General features: G+C 42.1%; 1 protein-coding gene across 2 annotated transcripts in view; it reads right to left on the bottom strand.

Moving 5' to 3' along the window:
• LOC138249850 (glutamate carboxypeptidase 2-like) overlaps positions 1-22,853 on the bottom strand; it is a 477,831-nt gene that overhangs the window by 101,898 nt on the left and 353,080 nt on the right. For both annotated transcript variants that reach the window (XM_069204011.1, XM_069204012.1), the window contains exon 16: positions 10,959-11,223. In XM_069204011.1, the coding sequence (XP_069060112.1) occupies positions 10,959-11,223 (265 nt within the window). The remainder of the gene's footprint in view (positions 1-10,958; positions 11,224-22,853) is intronic.

Below are 22,853 nucleotides of genomic sequence, written 5' to 3'. Positions count from 1 at the left end.
TCAGATATTGTTGTTGATGGGTCTGTTGTGGCCTAAGATCCCGGGATAACGCACAAGTAGAGAAGACACTTGGTTAATTTATTGTCTGCAGTGAGGTACTTGATATGAGACGTTGGTGACAGAGCCAATAGTTTTCTTGAGTACATGAAAGTTGTGATCGGTATTTAGTGAATCCTGAGTGCACACAGAGGATTTGTTCAAACAGAGTGAGAATTTCTGGTCAAGTTTTACTCGTGGTGTAATTGTGAAAGCTATCTCTGGAAAGTGTATCTCCGTCCAGCTTTGAATTGTTTGAGTTCCTGCCCTATAGTGCTCAGACAGGTTGTTGGTTTTTGCTAGCAATACTTTGCATTAGAAGTGTGCGTGAGCAATTGTGTAAGAGACAATTGCCAAGCGACCGCTAAAAGAAGTGAGTGTGGCGTCATTTTGTGCTGTGTGGTTGGTCAAAAGCTGCACTGGTATTAGTGCACAGTGCTGCATTGCTATTGGTTGAGATCATTGTGAGAAAAGGACTGTGGGATTGAAATTACTTCCTGATTCGATCTAAAGTTATTGTGATTAATTGAATTTGATTATAAAATAAAGTTCTTTAAAGCTTTAAAGAATGCATTAAAATGAGATGTGTTTATTCCAGTTAGAGAGGATATAACCTCACCGAAGGAACTCCAGTATATTACGTGCCATCTGTAAAGGGATTTTATACATGTTTGTGACTTGGACACTGGAGCAAAGTTCCTGAAAAGAAGGTGCTTTAGCATTTCCCTATTATGGAAACTTTAATTTGAGAATTTTAGACAATTTGAGGCAAATACTGTATGAAATGAAACCACCTCCAAGGCCCGCACAGTTTGAACCCCTTAGTAATCAGGACCTCATAGCAACAGAGAAAATGCCCACTAAATATGAGAACAGAAATGCAAAAACAATTAAGACATTTGAAGTGGCTAGATGGGATGAAGAGCAAAGAATATGGGGGTCAGACATACTCAAGGGAGCCAGGAAGTATTCCGCTATTTCAAATGAAGTAAGTGAAAGCACTAAACCTAAGACTAGGAAAAAGTCAGTGAAGACAGAACAGATAACAGAAGCGGAGGATAAAATGACAGTGACATATGAGAGTGATTCAGATGAAGAATTCATAAAATCAGCTCTTGATGAATCATCAGCCTCCTTACCATACAATTGAGATAGAAACTACAAGTGGACCAGCACAAAATTTAACCCTGAATGTACCAATCGCCCCACTTGCATAGACCCCGAATCAGGTAGTGCCAAGTACGCCTGCAAATTCAGTAGCGCATATTCCTGATGTGAATCAACCAGTTCAAAGTGTTCTTACAGTTCAGCCCATACCAAGTGCAGTTGTTAACCAGGCTGTGCCAATTCCTAATGCGAATCAGACAGTGCAGACACCATGCGTGAATCCACCTGTGCAAAACTGTATCCCCAATCCTCAGTCAATGGCGAATGTTATCCCGAGTCAAACAGGAGAAAGTTTCAGGACTGTCCTAACAGGACAGAGTGAAGGAATAACAGCTCCTCAGAATTAGACAATTCATATAGGTTCAGATGCATTAACAGTTCCTGTGGCCATAGGTCCAGCTGTCCTTTTGTATGCTTCAGGTACATCTGGAAGCAATGCCAGTTCCTGATACTCCAGTTACTTCAGCTGGTATATCACCAATTGGTATGCGGAGATCAGTATATTCTAATAATTCATAAATGGAGAGAAGCGGTTCTCTTATTTGATCACTAACCCCTACACAGATTGCAGATCCAAACCCAATGACAAGTCAGACAGGGTTTACTCCTGATGTTGCGTTTCCTCAGGGAACACCACTTCCTTTTATGCTCAGAACTGATCAGATTCAAAATGCACATTGCCGCACTCTGTAAGGAGGAGTACCTTTTAGCACATCAGAAAGAATGTCACACTTTAATGCCCTGAGTCAGCAGATTATGAGACAGTCAAGAGCAGTAGTACCACAGATAAATAATATCAGTTTGGATGGTTTTACTGCACAGCAGCTAACAGACTGGTTAAATGATTTTAATCCTCAAGGTGCAACAGGTGTAACGAATTGCAGTGCAAGAACAGAAGTGACCCCAGAGAGAGGTAGATCAATCAATGTGACTAGATTTAACTTAGAATTGAATTAAATGATTTTAGGCATGTTGGAAATAGCCCGATAGGAAACTTACACAGAAGATTTGTATGCAAAGACATTATGCAACGTGCAGGACAGGTTTATGAGAGATTAGCTGAAGTAGCAGAAAAATATGGTGTGGATTAGGAGAAATCAAAACCCTTTAAGAGAAGTTACAGATCGGAGTTTAGCACAAAAAAACATAGTTAACATGAATGGAATGAAACTGCACTTTAAGAAATTGATTACATACATTCAGAAATGGGGAGCTGTAGGTAAGTGGGAAGGCTGATGGGCGAAGAAACTAGATCAGAAAAGAGCAAAGCCAACTGTGCCTCCGGCAGGATCAAATCGAGCTGAGGACAATGTATAAATGATGCCCATGAGAGAAATACCAGGTGGAGCTTATGTTCATACACCCTGGAGTAGAAGTGATATTTTGTCATTCACAAATGATTACCCTAGATTGACAGAGAAACCGCTGGTAGAAGCAGACAGAGATTCTTGAAACTTTCAAAATGCCTATAGGAGGATTTGAACACGTTGTTTAGATTTGTGAAACTTTCAAAATGCCTATAGGAGGATTTGAACATGTTGTTTGACACTGTAGTATCAGCCGATTTGTGGAATGAATGCAAAGTGACTGTTGATTGGCCCGATTGTGAACCTCCAAGAGATCCGGTTAGGGGTGCACCATCTGAAGACATAATGAAAAAGTATTATAAAATAAGTGAGTTTCTGAAAAACAAAGTGGCCCCAAAGACATTGATCAGCAGAAAATTGACAGAGCAATTTAGGAGTCAGGGGATTTGATTCATGCTTATTACGAAAGACTACTACTGCAAGCTTTCAAACAGATATGAGTTATTTTGTGTTCAGGTTTGTGCAAAGATTGAAGCTAGACATTGGTGAAATGATTCAGCAGCACCTGATTTTTGGCAGAACAAACCGATAGACGAGATCCTGTGATAGGCAAAATACTGCAGCAATGAATTAGAATTGAAACAGAAAAAGTTGAAAGAGAAGGTAAAAGTGATGCAATTTAAAGCTGCACAGAATGTGAGTAGGAGCCCAAGATGATAGTGCATACTGATAGAATGCAAGGTGTGCCACAGCAGGTGACAAACGTTGTTCAGCGCTTAGAGGTAGAGAATGTGGTGTTCATGTAGATCAGGGTGGGGGTGTTGATAAGGTTCAGGCTTCGAAGAGAACTAATCTGTGTCATGGTTGGGGAAATTTTGGTCATTGGCATCCAGAGTGTCCCTATAATAATGTGAGTAACCAAGTGCAGAATGTTGGAGTTGCTGATGCACAAGGCAGTAATCAAAGTTAAATGCAGAGAGTTCTGAGTGCAAAGTTTGAATATGACCTCAAGACAGCAGATGCAGGTACCACAAGCTCTGATGGCTCAATAGCAAATGGTTGTTCCCCAACAGAATCTGAACCAGATCACAAATGCAAATGTGAATCAGATAGCATCACAGTTTCTCCTGATGGACCTGAGTGATGAAGAATTTTCAGAACATGTACAGGCAGACAGTTAAGATGATGAGGATTGCATGTTAGCTCCAACGTGGCCCATACGTAAATGCCAGCGTTATAGGACACGATGTGTCATTCTTGGTTGACACTGGAGCTCCACACTCCACTGTCAGAACTGTAGAAATATCACATTTGCCCCTTTTAGGAAAAATAATTCAGGATGTAAGAGTTGCAAATAAGCAGTTAACCAAACCTGTAAAAGAACATGTCTCTGTAAAAATAGAATTAATTTGAAGATGAGCACCAATTTGTGGTTTGCGATCAAGTCCTGTAAGCTTACTTGGACGTGATCTACTGTATGAGCTAATCTCTTTAATTAGCTGCACATCCTGTGGAATCAAAATCCAAATGAATGAAGATGATGTGCCCTGTAAAATTATGAACAAGTACCAGAGTTTCACCCTGTACCCAATGCTGGCATGTAATTATTTGCCAAATACTTAAAAGACACAGTGACACCTGAGGTTTGGGATTTTTCAGGAAAGTGAATAGGACTCAAAGATGTTGAGCCTATACAAATAACAGTGAAGCCAAATGTAGTGTATTACCCAAACATACCCCTGTATAATATGACACCTGAGACAAATGCTGGAATTATGCCCCTAATTAATATTTAAATTGAACAAGGTATCTTGAAAGAGATTTTGGGAAGCCCATGTAACTCTCCCATTCTAGGACTGCGGAAAGCCAATGGAGAGTACTACATAGTTCAAGACATGAGAAAGGTGAATGGGATTGTCGATCCATGTTGACGGGTGGTACTGAATCCTGCAGTGATTTTATACTAAATTCCCTGTGAAGCAGAATATTTTACTGTAATTGATCTTTGCAAAGCATTTTTTTCCATACCATTGAATGAGGAAAGTCTATTCCTCTTTGCGTTCAAATTCAGCTGTCGTGTTTTGGCATGGCAATGATCTCCTCAAGGGTATACAGTCACCATCCATTTCCAAACAGATCTTGAAAGAGAATGTAGAGTCACTTAAAATGCCTTATCACTCAGTCTAAGGCCAATACAGAGACAATCTCATTGTTGCATCAAGCACCCGTGAAACATGGAGGAGACATACAAATACCATGTTGAATAATTTAGGAGAACATGGACATAAAGTGTCCCAGAAAAATTACAGTATTGCAAGAAAGCCCTGTATTTAGGTTACCACATTGAGAAACGTATGCGCAAAGTGTCACACAAAAAATCTCAGCCCTTATGAAAACAAATCCCCTTGCCACATAGAAAGAAGTTTAAATGTTCCAGGAAATAATTGGCTACTGTCACCAGTGGATTCCAACATTTCCCCTTTTGGTCAAGTCTTCACAGAGGCTGACACAAAAAGATGTGGATGATCCGGTACCACTGCGTGACAGTTGCATGAGTGCCTTCACCAAACCCAGAGAAAGCCTATGCCAGGCCCAAGCTCTGGGAATGCCTGATTATAACAAATTGCTTTGCTGTGAAAGGGATGGATACGCTCCCTCAGTATGGACACAGCCACATGGAAATGCGAAAAAGCCTGTGGCTTATTTTTCCGCTACTCTTCGGCTTTGCATGGCTGTTTAAAAGCCATCGCCACACTCAGCATCAGCATAGAACAGTGCTAAGGCATTGGTAGGGGTCGTAGCCGGAACATTTTCATTCCTCATTTAGTGGAAATTTTGTTAATCCGTACAAAGACCCAATACTTTACAAGTGCACATTTAACCCGCTACGAGCAAGTTATACTTGCATCCCCGAATGTAAACCTCAAACAATGTACACTTTTGAGACCTGCCACGTTATTACAAAATCCTGCTTGAAAATGCAAGTGAACACGGGATTAAGGTTTAGCATGACTGTCTCTGGGCATGACTGAATTGTGCATTAAGCCAGGACCTAGCATTTAAGATGTTTCTCTAGATGAAAATGATTATGTCATGTTTGTTGATGGCTCCTCCTTAAAAGGTGAAGATGGTTCCAAGGGAGCTGGTTATTCAGTTTGCTTGGTCTCAGATGTGGTAGAAACTTCATGGCATCAAGGAGTTTTTTTCTGCCTGAGAAGCTGAACAGGTGGCTCCTACCAGAGCCTGCTATGTTTCTGAACAGCTTAAAGTGACCATGTTCACTGATAATCAGTATGGTTTTGGTGCTGTTCATGATTTCAGACGGTTGTCGTCCCAGAGGTTCATGACCGCCTCTATAGCCTTGGAACAGTGATACGATTTACACTTTTCTGAATGAATTACAGCTGCTTGCAAAAACTGCTGTTGTAAAATGTATAGCCCACAGAAAATCTACTGATTGTGTAACTTAGGTTATACATATGCTGAGGAAGTGGGAAGATATTGTACCCTTAGTTGCATCTCCTTTAATGGATAATGGAGCAATGAGACATGGGAACAGACAAGTCAAAGTTGCCTGTTAACAGCTATTGATACTTGGAAGTTAAATGATTGCAAGAGGAAGTGACAGACAGAAGAACAGCAGAGTTGGGTCAGAGCAGAATGTGTCAAAAGAAATGAGGATGACATTTGGGATTCAAGTGATGAAAGAGCAGTGTTGCCAGATAGCTTCTTGTCCCCTCAGCTATTGAGAATTACCATGGACAAGCACATATAAGTAGAGATGCAATGATCAGAATGTTAAGGCAGAAATGGTTTACCCCAGATTCTGACTGATTGCAGAAGATTTGTGCCACACATGTGTCACACGCCAGCAGATGAATGCAGGGAAATGTATAGTTGTCACACAGAGTAATATAGGTTGATCAGGAGGACCATTCAACAGAATGAAGCTTGATTTAATAGAACAACCAGTGTGCAATGGACTGAAATACATTTAGTCATTGTTTGCACTTTTTCACACTGGGTTGAAGGTCACCCGACCAGGAGAAATGATAGTCTCACAGTAGCAAAGCTTTTACTTAGAGAGTTGATAAAGCGTTTCCGTTTTCCAACTTTTCTAGAGTGAGACTGAGGGACTCATTTCAAAAGTGAGATCTCTAAATTGTTGTGTGCGACATTACAACTTGAGCAAAGATTGTGATGCAGTGAAAGACCTAAGGCTTAAGGACTTGTAGGACAGATTCATGGAACCCTGAATTTAGTACTCACAAAAGTATGTGCATCTACCACTTCAAAATGGCCAGGCCCATTACTTCTTGTCTTGATGAGTATGCACAGTGTACAGGACAGAAAGACTGGGTTGTTCACTCATAAAATTAATATGGGGAGAACCACGAGATTTCCAGCAGTGCCTACAAATGTGCTTGTGAACATTACAGATGACTTGGGGCTGGACTATTGTAAAAGACTGGCTTATGTGGTTCCGTCTTTGTCTCACCAGTTTGGAGAAGCTACAGCATAGCTGCAACAAAGGCAAAGTTCCAGGTTCCCTTCATGATACAGAACCAGTTCCAAAAGGGTTAGTTACTGTAAGTGAGAAGGATCCAGTTAGCCAAGCTGTTGGGTCTGGACAAGTCATCGTTACGGAGCAAGCTCAGTCTGATGGGGTTCTGAGCGAGCCAACAACAGTAAATAGTACAGATGGGTTGAGACAGAATCAGTTGATTTATGGTAGTTTGGATGCTGACAAATGATCAAACGTGCTAGATAACAGAGCTATACCAGGAGACAATTGCCTGAAAGATCAAACCATTACAGCTGTACAAGTGCTTCTGACTATTGCTGAATCAAAGTGACAGTGATACTGAGGGTCGTGTAAACAGGAGATGAAAGAGAAAGAGCGTACCAAGTCGAAAATACTCAGAATCTGAATGGATTTATTTTGCTATTAATGACTGAGAGAAGGAATTTGCAACCTTTCACCTTAACAATTCGAGTTCAGTTTGACATTCTTGAGGATGAAATTGGAGTGGACTGAGCTTTGAAATCTCATTACCACTTGATGAACAAAGACATTACATTTTGGAAGTTTTGCCTTTATTAGAGAACTTATTATGAGTATGGGCAGTGCAGGAGCCCCCCTGCCCAGCACTGTCGGAATGCGCACTGTCTGCTTTGCAGACAGTGCACATTCTGAGGGTGCTGGAGTGCTACAATATTGGCCTTTGCTCCCTTAAGGGCAGCCTGGCGGGAACATTGTAATACGCTCAGGAGGGATGTCACCAGTATGGCGTCCTCCCTGCGAGTTTGGTGGTCCAACAATGGGAACGCCAATCTCATAACAAGGCGGTAAGTCTGAATATAGAAATCTTCACCAGGCCAAGGCACCAAACATATTCCAGTGAGGGTCCTTCCGTGGGTGTGAATTCAAAATGTTTCCTACTCTGAGCTTTCCCGCTAAAAGACCGTGACCTCATCTGATGACTATCTGGTCTTGTGAAGGTCTTCTCAGCCACAGTCTACTGCCTTGCCTTTCTGATGATTTTTGACTTCTATTCCAGAAGGTGCAACTTCTGACTAGTTCAAACCTAGTTCCCTACCTGTTCCAGCTTGGGCAGCCTTAAACTGTGCTAAGGTACCGGTCAAGAGCAACCATATGACCATAGTTGACACTTAATGCTTTTTAGCATTGTTTTTATTTAAAATGTTATAAAATTTATATCTCTGGTTGACTATACCGGCTTTTTGTCATTTTTGTGTCATTTTGTTAAATGAAATGCTCTCTTTTTTTTATAAACTTGAGTGGATTTTTTTGTGTGTATTTTCAACTTTTTAACTGTTTTGATACTTCTAAATGCTTTACATATCCGCTCAAGTATGTATGCTCCAGTGGTTGAGCTCAGATTGCAATTACTGTAACTTTTACTGTACATAACAACAATAGTATTGCTTGTGGTGGAACATCATCCACCTCAACTAATAATCTACTTTATAACACATTTCTATAAATTAATGGCTGACTAGTTAGAATAAGAACTTTTCATAGTGTAAAGGTTTAGAATTTGGAATGAGGATTAAGGTTTTTTTTTTCAACTTATTCCAACATCCTGTGATACTGAGAAGAAGCTTACAAGAAAGTGTACAAAATATGATGGATAGAATGCTTGAATTAATCTCCAACACTGGTATGTATGCGGGCTGCATCCCAAGCCCTTGTTATTTTGCACACTTTGCAACCTCTGATTAGGCACAGCACATGCAAACCCAGTGCTTAATTTGTAAATCAGTGTGTGCCGGTGCCCACCAGCCTGCTGCCAGTGCAATAAAATGTCAGTGCACCGAATATCAAAGTTGTGTAGTCTTTAGTCCTCAGGCCTCTTTAATCAACTGCCAGTCACCACTCCCTCCTCCTTTCATCTTGCTATTCCAGGTTCCTGCTTTTCCCCTTTGTGACAGGGTTTCTGTCTTCCTTTTTCTCTGTCATTCTGCTTTGTGTGTTCTGCCCTCTCCTGCTATCGGTAAATGTCTGATGCAGAAAAATAAGTGTGAGTCCCCAAAAATATGTGCTGGTGGCCCACTACAATTAAGCACTGTGCAAGTCAATCTTAACCTTGCTCCAACAGGAACAGTAAAACCTAATATGTAAAGCCAGGCCTTCACTGAACCAGAACACTAGCAACCCAAAACCCTTTTTGCCCTGATTGGGACATATCAGTCGGGTGCAGCTTGGTTCCAATGGCACAGTGAGCACAGGATTCACATCTGGGCATTCCGGTTGCACTCATGGCATTGCACTGAAGTATACACAAAAGTGGTTGATGGAATGCTTGAAATAATCGCAGCCACTGGGAATTACTTGGGGCTGTATCCCATTGTTATCTTGCTCACCCCACCGCGTCAGCTGGACCCAGCCATGTTCTACATCCATGGTCCTGCTCCAAACTGCCTGGCTAAACTGTCAGGCCAGGTCCTCCACGAACCACAACACAAGCAATCCAAGTTTTTGCACGGACTGAGGCCCATTAGTTGGGTGCAGCTTGGTTTCAGTGGCACAGTGGGCATGAGAGCCATGCCTGTGCATATTCACTGCACTTACAGTATCACCTGAAGTCTACAATCTCTTGTTCACTGTGCTACTGGAACCAAGCCATACCCTATTAAAAAGGGCCTTTCAGGACGAAAACAGACTTAGGTCCAAATAATCACCTTGGGGACTGGTTTAGAGTTAGGCAGAAGGGATACTCCATCACAAATCTTATAAGTGTATTATATTCTATGGCACTTATAATACTGCAGACGGGATATCTATCACATTTGCGACAGAGTATCCCAACTGCCAAACTCTAAAAAAGGCCCTTAGTTACTTAACAATGTGTGCAAGGGCAGCTCTTCCATAAAAGTGGAGGAGTGTCGCCCCCCTGCACAGTCAGTCAGTGAAAAATAAAATGATAATATAACAATTTCATTATCATTTTATTTATCACTGCATGACTGAGCCATGGAATCCATGGTGGGTAGGGGTCGGGCAATGGCAGGGAGGAGGAGCTGTGGGCACTGTAAGTGCACGTCAGCATGGCCAGCCAAACTGCCATGCACACTTATATTTCTCCAACCCAGCTGTGTTACCTCCCTGACTCTGTGCAACGTCTTTGCTTCCTCATCATTTTCAAAAGTACTTGTGTGGTGTTTCACTGTGTTCATTTGTGTGGTACAAATACTTTACACATTACCTCTGAGATAATGCTGACGTCTCATGCCAAAGGGTGAGCAGGGGTTATCTTAGTTGTGTAGCACCCTTACCCTGACTAGAGTGAAGGTCCCTACTTGGACAGGGTGCAAAGCACTGCCAACTAGAGACCCCATTTCTAACAGTATGCATTATTATGGGTTTTCTGCATTACATGCATCTTTTTGCATATTAGACGTGTGCAGTTTGAGATATTGTTTTAGTGCTAGATTATGTACTTGCAATGTTATTTTTCTACATGCTTCATTCAGCGTATTATCTTAATAAACTGTCTTTTTCGATTGAAGTGATGCCTTTGGTCAGCTTATAATTACATTTTATAAAACAACAAACAAAAGCATCCAGTTCATTCACTGTTCCATATTCATTTGTTGGACAGAACATTGTAACACTTGAAAGTTTTTAAAGCTGTTATAATGTAGTGTGTATCTAACACTCACAGCCAACATAATTTGTACTCCGGACCCCATAAATAAACAAAAAATATAACTTGTAGTGCCATGAAAAATATTAATTCTGTAACTGATACTGAAATGACTTAATGCTGTTATATACTGAGCACAAGAGATTCTCATAGAAAAATAAAGTACATTTTTCCACCAAGAAAACAGAACATAACAAGAAAATAATACCTTCATATTTCAGAATTTTAAAACAAAAATAATTAGAACACACAATAAAAAGCATGATTAAAAACATACCAAATGACACTTTGTACATTTCAAGTTGTTCTTTATGTTTCTTTGCCAGTTCGATGATAATGTTGGCATAACTGTCCAAGGCTGTGGCGTAGTCCTTACAGCTGAAGGGCAGAACTGTTGAATCGGCTAGTTCAAAAACCAGACCTCCTCTAACCTGAGCCACAGCCAGGTGGTTCTTAAAGGTTGGGTCGTAGAACTTGTCCACTATCTCAAAGGTTTCATAAACACTGTGATAAACTGGATAGGCACTAAATCTGCTCTCTTTCTGAAAAGAAGGTGAAAAGGACACAATTAAAAATATTGTCCAGATATATTTTAAAAAGTCTGGGAGCTATCAAAACCTTCAATAATGTAAGGAGCAGCTGTCATTAGGATTTCACTTGTGAAATAAGATGTAAAACTGAACATTTATATAACTCCAAATTGCCCAATTGCAAATGCATTGATCCACAAAACACTAGGTCATGTACTGCTTCACCTCAATGCATACTACAAACAAAGCTCCTCGGAAAAAATGCATATCACTCATTAAAGATAAAAGGAAATATAGCTATACTGAACTCATTATATGAATGAATTATTCAGGTTGCATTATGAAAAACAAAGAACATTAGTATTTTCATCTTGAAGGACCTCTTTGGGATGACTTTTTAAATATGATGTAGGAGGCCTGGAGGAAATTCGTCTTGGGTTCCACAACAGGCACAAAGAACTGTACTCAAAAATCCCTGCTCTATTCTTCATATTATTCAACAACTTTTTCAATCAAATAGTATGTTAAATGAGAGTTTCCACACAGTGTTGATTTAGAAGATAAAAATGTTAAAATATCACAGGATGCACCTCATTCATGATGTAAATCACTTGCTTATTCTCAACAAACACAATGCATATTGTCTACTTGCACAAGTGCTTAGTGACAGAAGAAGAACATCTCTCCTCCATTGACTTAAAATATTAATCTACACTCCCCACAAATCTTTCCATTAACTTACAACTTTGGAAAAAACTGTTGTTCTTCCCTAAGTTCCAAAAAGAGTTTAAAATGTAAATCTTGTGTTCCCTTTTATCACACTTGCTTACCCACAATCAGTTACTCCCCTCCTTCTAGTCCTGACTATTACGTCAGTATCTTGGCTAATACAGCAGTATTTGCCTAGTCACCCTCCAAAGGGTTGTCAGTTTTGCCAAGCAACCATTCATCATTCTAGCTAGGTCAGGAACTACGACTGCAACTATGATTTGTCTTCAATGGCATCTTACATCTTTGTCAAATATGATTCTGAACTCTTGTCTACAATCTTCTCTGGAAGAATATCTCTTTTAGCCTGGTTTGTTTTAATTGTAATTTATTTCCCCTCATAGGAATAACCTACAAATCCTATGGTTCTCAATTTTGCCTTAGACACAGGGGAATTCAAAATGTCATTGTGCTTGAAAATCCATAATTGAGGGTCTTTTGAAAAGGGTATGGTTACTTGTTATCACAGGCAACCCACAATGCCCGTCGAATGTACAATGGGAGAGATTTGGTAAAGTGACATTCTAATAACTTAAAAGTTTATAACCTCCTTGTGCATCTCTGTCATAATATCTCCATAACAATGAAGAAATGCAGCAGGCTAAGCAGGGAAAGTGTAAGATCTTGTGAGTGCAGTCCAGGCCTTCAACTGATTGGCCTGGAACTTGAAAGCTTTTAGGTAAGGTGTTGTTTTATGTACTGGTACATTCCTGCGGAGTCACTGTAATTTATTTGATAGGGATGTTATTGCAGTAAGATACATTTTCTGCATTTCTTTGTTTCTCATTTGTGACTTTATGCAGATGTTTAGAATTGCAAACCTATTTCAAACCAAGAATTGGTTGTTTGAAATGTCCATAGCACTTCCTCAACATTAATCATTCTCCCCCCTAACACCCACCAGCATGTTCCAATCATCCTCTGCAAACTTCTACTTGATGTTGATTTTTTAAAGACATTTTCACCTCTAAACTCATGAAGCTGCCCGTTGGCCATGTTTGGCTCCAAGTGGTCAGCTCTCTACTCTCCATAAAGTTCATGCTAGCTTAGATTTCTTAGCACAAGTGTTAGGAAACTAAATATTTAGTGAGATTCTGAAACGGGAAGAGAAGGGTGGCACAGGAATATTGGAAATATGCCGTCACTGGAGAACTTAAGTAAGAGGTATGCAACTAATTTCTTCTCCAGCACTGAATCTTTCATTAATTCACATGCTTGAATCAGAATTGCAAGCAACACAACAAATGCCAAATGTGTAGGAAGCAGGCTCACCATTAATGAAACAGGCTCAGTAGAACAAATAGACCTTCTGCAGTCAACTGCTGCATTCAAATCTAGGAAGTAGGACTGGTGAAAGTGGGCCTGCTTTTCCACGTGGCTGCCTGGCAGAAGTTAGAAGTGGAACTCCTGTGTCCATGCACCGAGCCCTTATTCTGCTACAGTGAGGAACACACTGCCTTCTGCTGATATGCAGCAGCACCGATTTGTTTGAGACCCCTCTGTAACCTGAGCATGTGAGCCTTCAGCACAGCTTCTTTTAATGGAAATCTTTCTCCTAGAAGGCCGTTCGGTCCTATTTAGCTTCCTGATATTGTTGCTGGGTGAAAACAACGGGTCCTCCTTACCTTTGGAGGCACTTTTGATTCCTGGTGTCCTTGTGAGATTTGAATCTTCTACACTCAAAAGGCTCCTATATTGTGAACTGAATATTCCTGTAATCCTTGTAAATTCCTGAACACACAAGAAAAGGGGGCTATAGAGTGAAGAAAAGGGCAAAGGAGCACCCTCCCTCACTAACTGGCTCAAAGAATAAAACAACCCTAATGTCCGACACCCCAGAAAAACTGGTGAATGTCAGATGGCTCCTGCAGTTCCAGGCAACTGTGGGAACCTGTCCCAGCTCTAGTGAAACTCAGAGTCAATAAAAAAACAGGGGTGAATACATAACAACATACTGACTCAAGGGACAGACAACCCTCTTGCCTACATAGCGAGTGAAATGTTCTTAAAAAAATAGGAGGTGCCTTACGGAAGCAACCAGCAGGAACCTGTCAGCTAGTGCTTACCATCTAGCAATATCACAAAACAAAATAAAATTATGGATGGTGCGGTAAACCTTTTCAAACACTCCCCCCCACTACAGATCTGGGTTTAATCCATCATTATTTTGCTTGCCACATCACCCCAGTTTGGACCCAGCCATATGCAAATCAGTCTTGACCCTGTTCCCCATGTCTCCTATGCACATCTCTGGGGTGTAAGGAGGTTGTTTGGTTCTTCGAGAATTGTACATATGCCAAAGGATATATTTCTCTTTCAAAATAGTATTCCCCTTAATACTGGTATCTTTCCCTTCATTGTCCATGAGACATCTTGATGATGACCTTTCTCCAACTCCTCTATCTGGGATTAAAATGTCAACCATTGTTACAACTTGGCTGTCACTCTGAGGTTGATTCAGTGTGATACATCACATACCCCAGTCTCTGCAGTACAAGACCTAAAAAAATTAAGTACAGATATAACTCGCTAATTGTGCTGTATTGTTACTTCGCTATCTGTGCACATTTTTTTTATTCGATCACTGTGCCACTTTCCCATGCATTTTCATGTGATTTGTGTAAATATGAATATTGACTATGCCAAGTCTCTGTTTTGTATGTTTTGGTGTTACTGCTCCAAATTGTCTAACACATTTGTGCATTGAATGTGAAATTAGTACAAATATTGTGGTCATTTATACTGTTTTCTTACATAGGACAACTGAGGTAAATTGATTCTGATGCTAATATTGTAGCTACAATCCATGTAATTAACTTCAAAGGAACCACCCATTCTTCGTTTGACCTACTTATAGGGCTTAATTTGAGCCAGTGGGTTCCGGTGCGGGGCACCAGCACCTAATTTTGAGGGCCACCCCTTATTTTTCTGCCTCAAGCATTTCCTGTGAGCAAAAGACAGGTATGGGAAAGACAAAGGAAGAGAAAAATGAAAAAGTGTCATAAAGGGAGAAAGCAGAAAGCTGCAAGAGTGAGCTGAAGGAGCAGGGATTGGCTGTAAAAGATGCCCAAGATGGCTTCAGGATTACTCCTCCTCAGTATTCCAAGCTCGCACATTTAATTGCAGCAGGCACGTGTTTCAGAGGAGAGCTTTGGGCACCGGCACGTTTTTATTTACAAATTAAGCACTGCCTACTCAGTCCAGAGTAGGTACTTCATCTTACCGTGGATAAGAGGTGCAGGCTAACAGCCAAATAGGAATGAGAAGTTGGGGAGTGGGTGTACAATGCAGCTGTGGAAAGCATGTGAACAATGGTTCAAGGCACTTCAGCATTAAAGCCTACTTGCATTGAGTAGAACACCTTTCTATAGCAGTACCAAATATAAGATTAAAGCTATAAAAGTTCCTGATTTATTCTTTTTAGAGATCCATTTGGGCAATAGTTCTCATGCTAGTGTTGATATAACTCCTCAAGCTCCTATGTTATCTGACCCCTCAAAAAAATCACATCATCTCTATGTTCACAATACAAACAAATGTGTACAAAACACTGTTGACATTTTGCTCTAGGTTACTCTGGGAATTACCTTTCACGTATGTTTAGACATTTTGAAGGCTGCAGCTTGCTTTACTTTTCTATTACTCTGCAGTCTACAGGGATATACGTTGATGGGTTTTGATAGAAAGATAGAGTTCTGATGTGAAATAAGTTGATTTCAGGTTGTGAGGCTCCATGAAGAAATTGGGGTTTGTGATACAGGCAGTGCTTAATTTGTAAAAGAATAAGTGCTGGGACGCAAACTTTTACAAAGAAGCAAGCAGATAGTGGTATTAAAATCTGAGGTGCTGAATATCAAAAATGCATAGAATTAAATGCCCCCGTGTGTCTTTAATCCACAAGTCATTGCCTACCTCCTTACCTCATTCTTGCATGTTCCAGTCCAGATTTCTACTTTTTTTTCGATTTTTGTCTGTTTCTTTTCCACCGTCCTTTTTAGGTTCCGCCGGTATGCACGCTTCTGTGCATGCTTGTGAAATCTTCTGTTATTTTTTAAAAAAAACTAAAAAACTAAAAGGGGCTTGGAACCAGCCCCTACTTACCTGAACTTACCATTGACTTAGTCCAACGTCACCCTGATGTACCTGCTTCTGATTGGCCTGAACGCCGTCTCCAGGTCATTCTGCTTCACTTCCTGTTGTCTTCTTCGTCGTCTGGACCAAGTACTCCTTCCGGTCACTTCTAATTGGAAACTAGCCAGTGTCCTTCCTCTGTGGCACCACTCTGAAGGTACTTCTTTTGTTTTCACTTTTGCTTTGCGCTCCGTGTTTCTGTAGCCTGTGTGCTCTCAAGCGTTGTGATGGCGCTACATGCAATGTTGCTGTCATTGGTGTCTCCTCCCCCAGGCAGCCTCGAATTGCCTTTTCTGTGCGTATTATTTTGCAAGTGGCAGCAGCATGTTCTAACCACCCACTTGTTTACAATGACATGCGCTGCCATTTCATCGTAGTATGTCTGCTGAACACAGGTGTGGCTCGGGCAGCAGCTGTGCAGGCTTCCCTAACATAAAAGGACCGGTACATGGCAATAGGCAGCTGTACAAGCCTGTCTCTCTCCCCCTTTCGTTCATTTCTGGTTCACAGTAACATAGTTTTTATTACAATGGCTTTACATGGCCACATATTTTATGCAGTTTTAAACTAGTGGTTGATCTGGGCGCTATATTGGGGTGACCGGGTCAAGCCAGGGGCTGCTACTGGTGCTAAATGCGGTGCCATTTCAGCATGGTAATTTCTTTTTGCATTTTATTGGGTGTTGATTTATTGCATTAGCCAAGCTTGGCACCACGTTAGAACTGTTTTAAGATGGTAGTTACTCTTGGCGCTACACAGAGCCATTGGCTGCTCTTGGCAGCACTTCTAATGAAGATGCCATGACCTGTTTTTGATGAAGAAGGTCTGACCTGTGGGAAAGGAGAAAGGTCAGCCTCACGCAGAGCTGGGGCTCCTGCTCCGATATCGATCCAGCAGAAAGACCGGATCATATGCCACATACTCGGCACCCAGATTGTAATTGCTTGTGACTTCCTCTCCCATAGTACTCAGTTAAGGCACCCGACGGTCAAGAAGCGCTCTGCTGCTGCACGTCTATTAAATAATATATGAATATGGGTGTAGCTCCGCCCACATTTCTTAAAATTCCACACTCGAAGCTTGAGTAGTGATTGTTTTGCTCCAAACTATTCCTTCTTATTTGAGTTCAACAGTTCAGTGTGGCCACCATTTATCAAGTATATTTGTACGCTAAACACGATTTTATGGAGAACTGCTAGTAACATCCGTTTACAAGTTTTAAGGTTATTTTTCAACATTTTTATGACTTTAGTGTAAAAGGTGGGGGCTACCCTTCTAAGACTTAGATATACGTCTCTAAATACGGGTTCTCCTTGATACCAATGTTGCTTAACGGGCTTTCTTTACAATGATAGATCCAGCCTTATAGATGCTATATTCTTGAAGTTCGTAGATTTCAAATGTAAAGTAGTTTGACGATGTAGTGTGTACACACAACCTATTTCTGTGGGGGTCAGACTCCTGCACAAAGCCAGCGTAACTGGGAATGGGTATTGAAATTAGAGAGGTGGTATGTCAGACTGCTGGGCCAAAGGATAGCTTAGTGAGCTGAACGCTCGCAGCTGCCAGATGTTAGGTTCCTGACATCATCCTAAGCCTTCCATGACTCTTTGCTAGTAACCACCATACAATGGCTAATGTGTGTCATTTAACTTAATGCTTAGAAAATGATTAATCATGGTATTCAGTGCTATAGTCGCAAGTTGGTGAAAATTGGCTAGAACGCCTAACCTTGGATAGTGCAGTGGGGGGAAATTAACTCCTAAATATGTGTTCCAAGAATATCATAACCAGAATATCTTGCCTTTAGGTGTGTTATATTTAGAGGTACCATACCAACATATCTTCGAGGTCCTTGAGTTTGGGGCTAAAAATAGTAAATCTGTACGTTGCCTCACCCATGTTCGGCAGTTCATATTATGGCTATGATATTTTTGTAATGAACGTTTTGACATAGGACATTAGTGTATGTGTGGCCGTGCACAAATGTGACACAATATATAGATCCAGACCTATTGTATTTACAGTTACCTCTAGATGTTCTCCTGAAAAATCTTGAATACATCTGGCCCAATGGCTTACCATCCGATACACATGAAAGATTAACGTCATAGACATTGTGTTCATGTTTTATGTAGATTAAACCAACACAGCACGTTACAAACTGGTTGACAGTTGCACACCATTTTGTAATAAGAAATACGATAACCTTGTGTGTTCCTAGACCATCATAGCTGTGCACCTATAAAATGTTTGTGTTTAGAGAAACATGCCTAAAAACATTGACTAAATCAATAGATTTCGTAGAGGCGAAATCTATTGGCCTTGCCAATGCTTGTTTCTTATGTGCTTATCCCTCTCTTGCTCTGGAACAAAGTCTGCTGAGGAAAAAAACTGCTGGGCCATAAGAAATAGTGCACATCTATCTACAAACACCTGCTCAAATTTGCCACTAGATATGGGCAGATGGCGAGACACTGCTGCCTCTCCTCGTCCAACCACCAACACCAACAAACCCACAATCTCCATCTAGACACCCCTCTTTACTGAAGATACATTGAAAACCATGAAGTCCATACACTCCGGGGCCCCCACGGACCCATGCCCCCATCATGTCTTCAACAGAGCTGCAGATACCATCGCCTTATCATCAACTGCTCACTAGCTGTCGCCACCTTCCCCGATGACTGGAAACACGCCGAGATCAACCCCCTCCTCAAGAAACCATCGGCTGACCCCACCGACCTCAAAAACTTTAGGCACATCTCCCTACTTCCATTTCCTGCAAAAGCCATAGAAAAAAACAGTCAATAGCGAACTCACCACGTTTTTAGAAAGCCAGAACATCCCCGACATCTCCCATTCTGGATTCAGGTCAAACCACAGCTCCGAAACGGCCCTCCTGCCTGCAACAGATGACATCCGCTCCCTACTAGACAGGGGAGAGACGGTGGCACTCATCCTATTTGACTTCTCAGCAGCGTTGGACACAGTCTCCTATGAGACCCTGATTAGAAGACTCCACAAAGCCGGAATTAGAGACAAGGCCCTCGACTGGATCCAATCCTTCCTCTCGACTGGATCCAATCCTTCCTCTCGGGAAGAACACAACGAGTGAGACTTGCCCCCTTCCTCGCAGAACCCACACCCACCACCTGCAGAGTGCCCCAAGGATCCTCCCTCAGCCCCATGCTGTTTAACATCTACATGGCTCCGCTAGCCACCATCGTCAGAAGCTATGGAATAAACATCCTCTCCTACACTGACGACACCCAACTCATCCTCTCCAATGAACCAGAAAAGGCCAGACACAATTTCCACGAGGGTATGAAACCTTTCGCCAACTGGATGAGAGATAGCTGCCTTCAACTCAACACAAACAAGACCAAGGTACTCATCCTGGGCTCCCAACCCAACGCATGGAGCGACTCCTGGTGGCCACCCACCCTTGGAAACCCACCCACCCCCACCAGCCATGCCCGCAACCTCGGAACCATCTTGGACCCCAACCTCAGCATGAACCATCAGATCAATGCAGTCACCTCCACCTGCTTCTGCACCCTCCGCCTCCTACCAAAGATCTTCAAATGGATCCCCCTCGAGCATATAAAGACTGTCATACACGCCTTCATCATCAGCAGACTGGACTACGGCAACAATCTCTATGCCGGAATCAACAAAAAACTCACCCGCAAATTGCAAAACATCCAGAATGCCGCTGCCAGATTGATCCTTGAACTACCCTGACACTGCCACATCTCACAAAACCTACGCACACTGCACTGGCTCCCCATTGAGAAAAGAATCACTTTTAAAATCCTCACCTACGCACACAAAGCCCTCCACAACACCGGACCTGCCTACCTTAACCAGCGACTCAACTTCCATGTACTCTACAGGACCCTAAACTCAGCCCAGCCCTCTCTCGCAGAACTACCCCACATCAGGAAAACCAGAATAGGAGGACGCTCCTTCTCCTACCTCCCCGCCACCACCTGGAACACCCTACCTATCCACATTAGACAAACCACCTCCCTCCCCAGTTTTTTAATCCACCTCCGGTACATGCTACAACCTTCTCCCCAGCGCCTTGAGACCCTAACGGGTGAGTAGCTGCACTCTATAAACTCTGATTGATTGATTGATTGATTGTGAAACGTTGGTATTTTATTGAGGGGTGTAGCGATACCGAAGTGTGTGCATTTGTGTTCTTTCTCTGCTTTAGGGCAGTTCAGTGAAGGCAAACAGAAGTGCTTTGTCTATGTCACTGCTCACTGCATTTCCAGGAAAGCTTGAGATGAATGTGGTTCTCACTGTGGCCCACTATACCAACAAGTGTTGTTCGTCTTCATCATGCCAAAACAAACAATGGGCGAATGTGACTTGAGAGCTAAAGCTCACCCAAACTGAGCTCTATCTGTAGGCACTTTCAGCATGTTAGTTTCAGAGATGCATTATTGAACTTGTTTTCCTTATTTTTTGAAGGGTTTCAATTGGACTACTGTTGAAGAACTATGGAGTGCGGAATGTGGAATTAAAGCAGCTGTTCTCACTGGACTGCATTAACAGTCGACATATCTCTCAAATGTATGCTCATCATACCGAGACTGGAATTAAATGTTATTGTAAATTATCAAAAGCTATTGAAGAGATTTCTACAAAACCAAGCAGAGTTATATGTAAATGGCAAGTTTAATGTAATTCTGTCCAGACGTTTTTTTTGTATGGAAAAGTGCAAAATCCTATGAGAGTTAAAATCGGAAATGTCACTTTTGAGTCTCCGTTTATCTTTGGCCCCCACAAGATGGATCTGCATGGAATTTGCAATCAGTGAAAAACACAAAAGTGGATGCACTTTTCCTTTGGAAGGTTTCTTTAAGATTGGGTGATTTGCACCAAAGTTACAAAATAAAACAAAAAATCTATCTCAGTAAAAATTATGATCTGACCTAACCATTATTATGCAGATGCTAATGCCACCTGTGTAATTCATAAAATATATATATTGTCAAGGACAACATTAACGTTTAAAACTAAAATAAATACAGAGATTCACCAGTTATAGTTAGCAGCACTAACTATAACTTGCGACCTGCCATGTTCTATGACATAATTTATGACATCACTGATGACATCACAAATTACATCATTAATGACATAACTGAAGACATCATCCAAGCTTTGTTTTTACGCATATTGGTCTTCAAATTACTATGGCATTAGAGGCCTGACAGTAAGCACAAAATAGTTTAGGATTACATCAGTCATCCTTACTTCCATCACAAATGCAACAATTTTAGTGTAGAAAGCATGCATTATGTGCAACATGGACCATGTACATTTTACAGCTAGCATAGTTCACATTAACAATCCATCACAGATATAAAGGAAACCCTCATTGAGTATGGTGTTTAATCTTTATACAACTGTTCAGAGAAAGCGGAGATGCTAAAAATAATGAATTTCAGTTCCAAAAAAATTACCTACTACAGACAGTTTTTACCTGTATCAAACACCTGAAACTCGTCAAACCTTCATTAAGAATGAAATTGATATCAGTAGAGAAGTGGGTACTGTAAACAGTGCTCACTATATGGAGAAGGTTTACTTTATACCACACTGTTTTCAAACACTGTAACTTGTATAAGAAACACACCACAGAGCCCTATTGGGCCCTTGGGGACCCCATCCCCTAGGGCCACTCTTAAATAAAGTGGAGGGGCAGCACATGGCCACCTCTCCCTGGGCTGATTTTGGCCTTCGTGACCCTATCCAGCAGGCCCCAGGGCCCCAGTGTGCTTTTGAGTGGAAGGAAGGCACAGAGCCCTCCTCCCTCCCCTGGCCGATTTCAGCCCTGGGACCCCATCCCCTGGGTCCCAGAGGTCTTTTGAGAGGGGGGACGTGGCTTCCCCCTCTGGGCCAATTTCGGCCCAGGAACCTCCTCCCCTGATGCCTGGCATCATTTTTAAGGGGAAGGGAGCATGCAGCCTCCTCCCCAAGCCAATTTTGGCCCTAGGTACCCCCGCCTCTTGGGCCTGCCATAATCTTCATGGCAAGGGGACACACAACCCCTCTCCTCGAGCTGACTTCAGCCGTGAGGTTTCCATCACAGAGGGCTAGGTGTTGTTTTCAGGGGGAGGGGTGAAAATGTCTCTCCTCCCCAGGCCGTTTTCAGCCATGGGGACCCCATGTATTGACCTCAGTGCTGGGGACCTCACCCTGTGTCACCCATCATAATGTTTTTGGAGGCAGTAGGGGAAGCCCTAAGGCCCATGCCACCTTCCCGCATACAGTGGGAGCTGGAATTGCTGCTTCCCACAGGGAGCAGCTTCTATTTCTGCTCCCTGCAGACTGGTGCAATGTTTTCATCTGGGTTTCCCTGCCACCTTCAGTGCAGGAAACAGATGAAAAGACTGCTCCCAGAGGGAGAGAACATTTTTTAACCTCCTGCCCGCGTGGAGTGCACTTAATGTTTGCTCCCACCTGGCAAGAGATTTAAAAATGCTTCAGTCATACAAGAGCAAACACAGATTTCTCTGTTTCCATTCCTGTGGGCAGGGATATGCTATGTCCTGGGGATGGGCTCCCCAGGACATAGCCTGTTAGCCCGCCCCAGGAGATAGGGTCCCTGGGGTATTATTGGCTCAGGGAAGGGGGGGGGGCATGTGGTCCCACTCCTTTTACAAAATTGGCCCCAGGGGTAGGCCCCTGGGGCCTTTTTTTGGGGATCAGGGAGGTGACCG

The sequence above is a fragment of the Pleurodeles waltl genome, chromosome 8 (genome assembly GCF_031143425.1).
Source record: "Pleurodeles waltl isolate 20211129_DDA chromosome 8, aPleWal1.hap1.20221129, whole genome shotgun sequence".
NCBI lineage: Eukaryota > Metazoa > Chordata > Amphibia > Caudata > Salamandridae > Pleurodeles > Pleurodeles waltl.
Note: the sequence above shows the minus strand (reverse complement) of the source record. Positions and strands in the feature narration are given on the sequence as shown.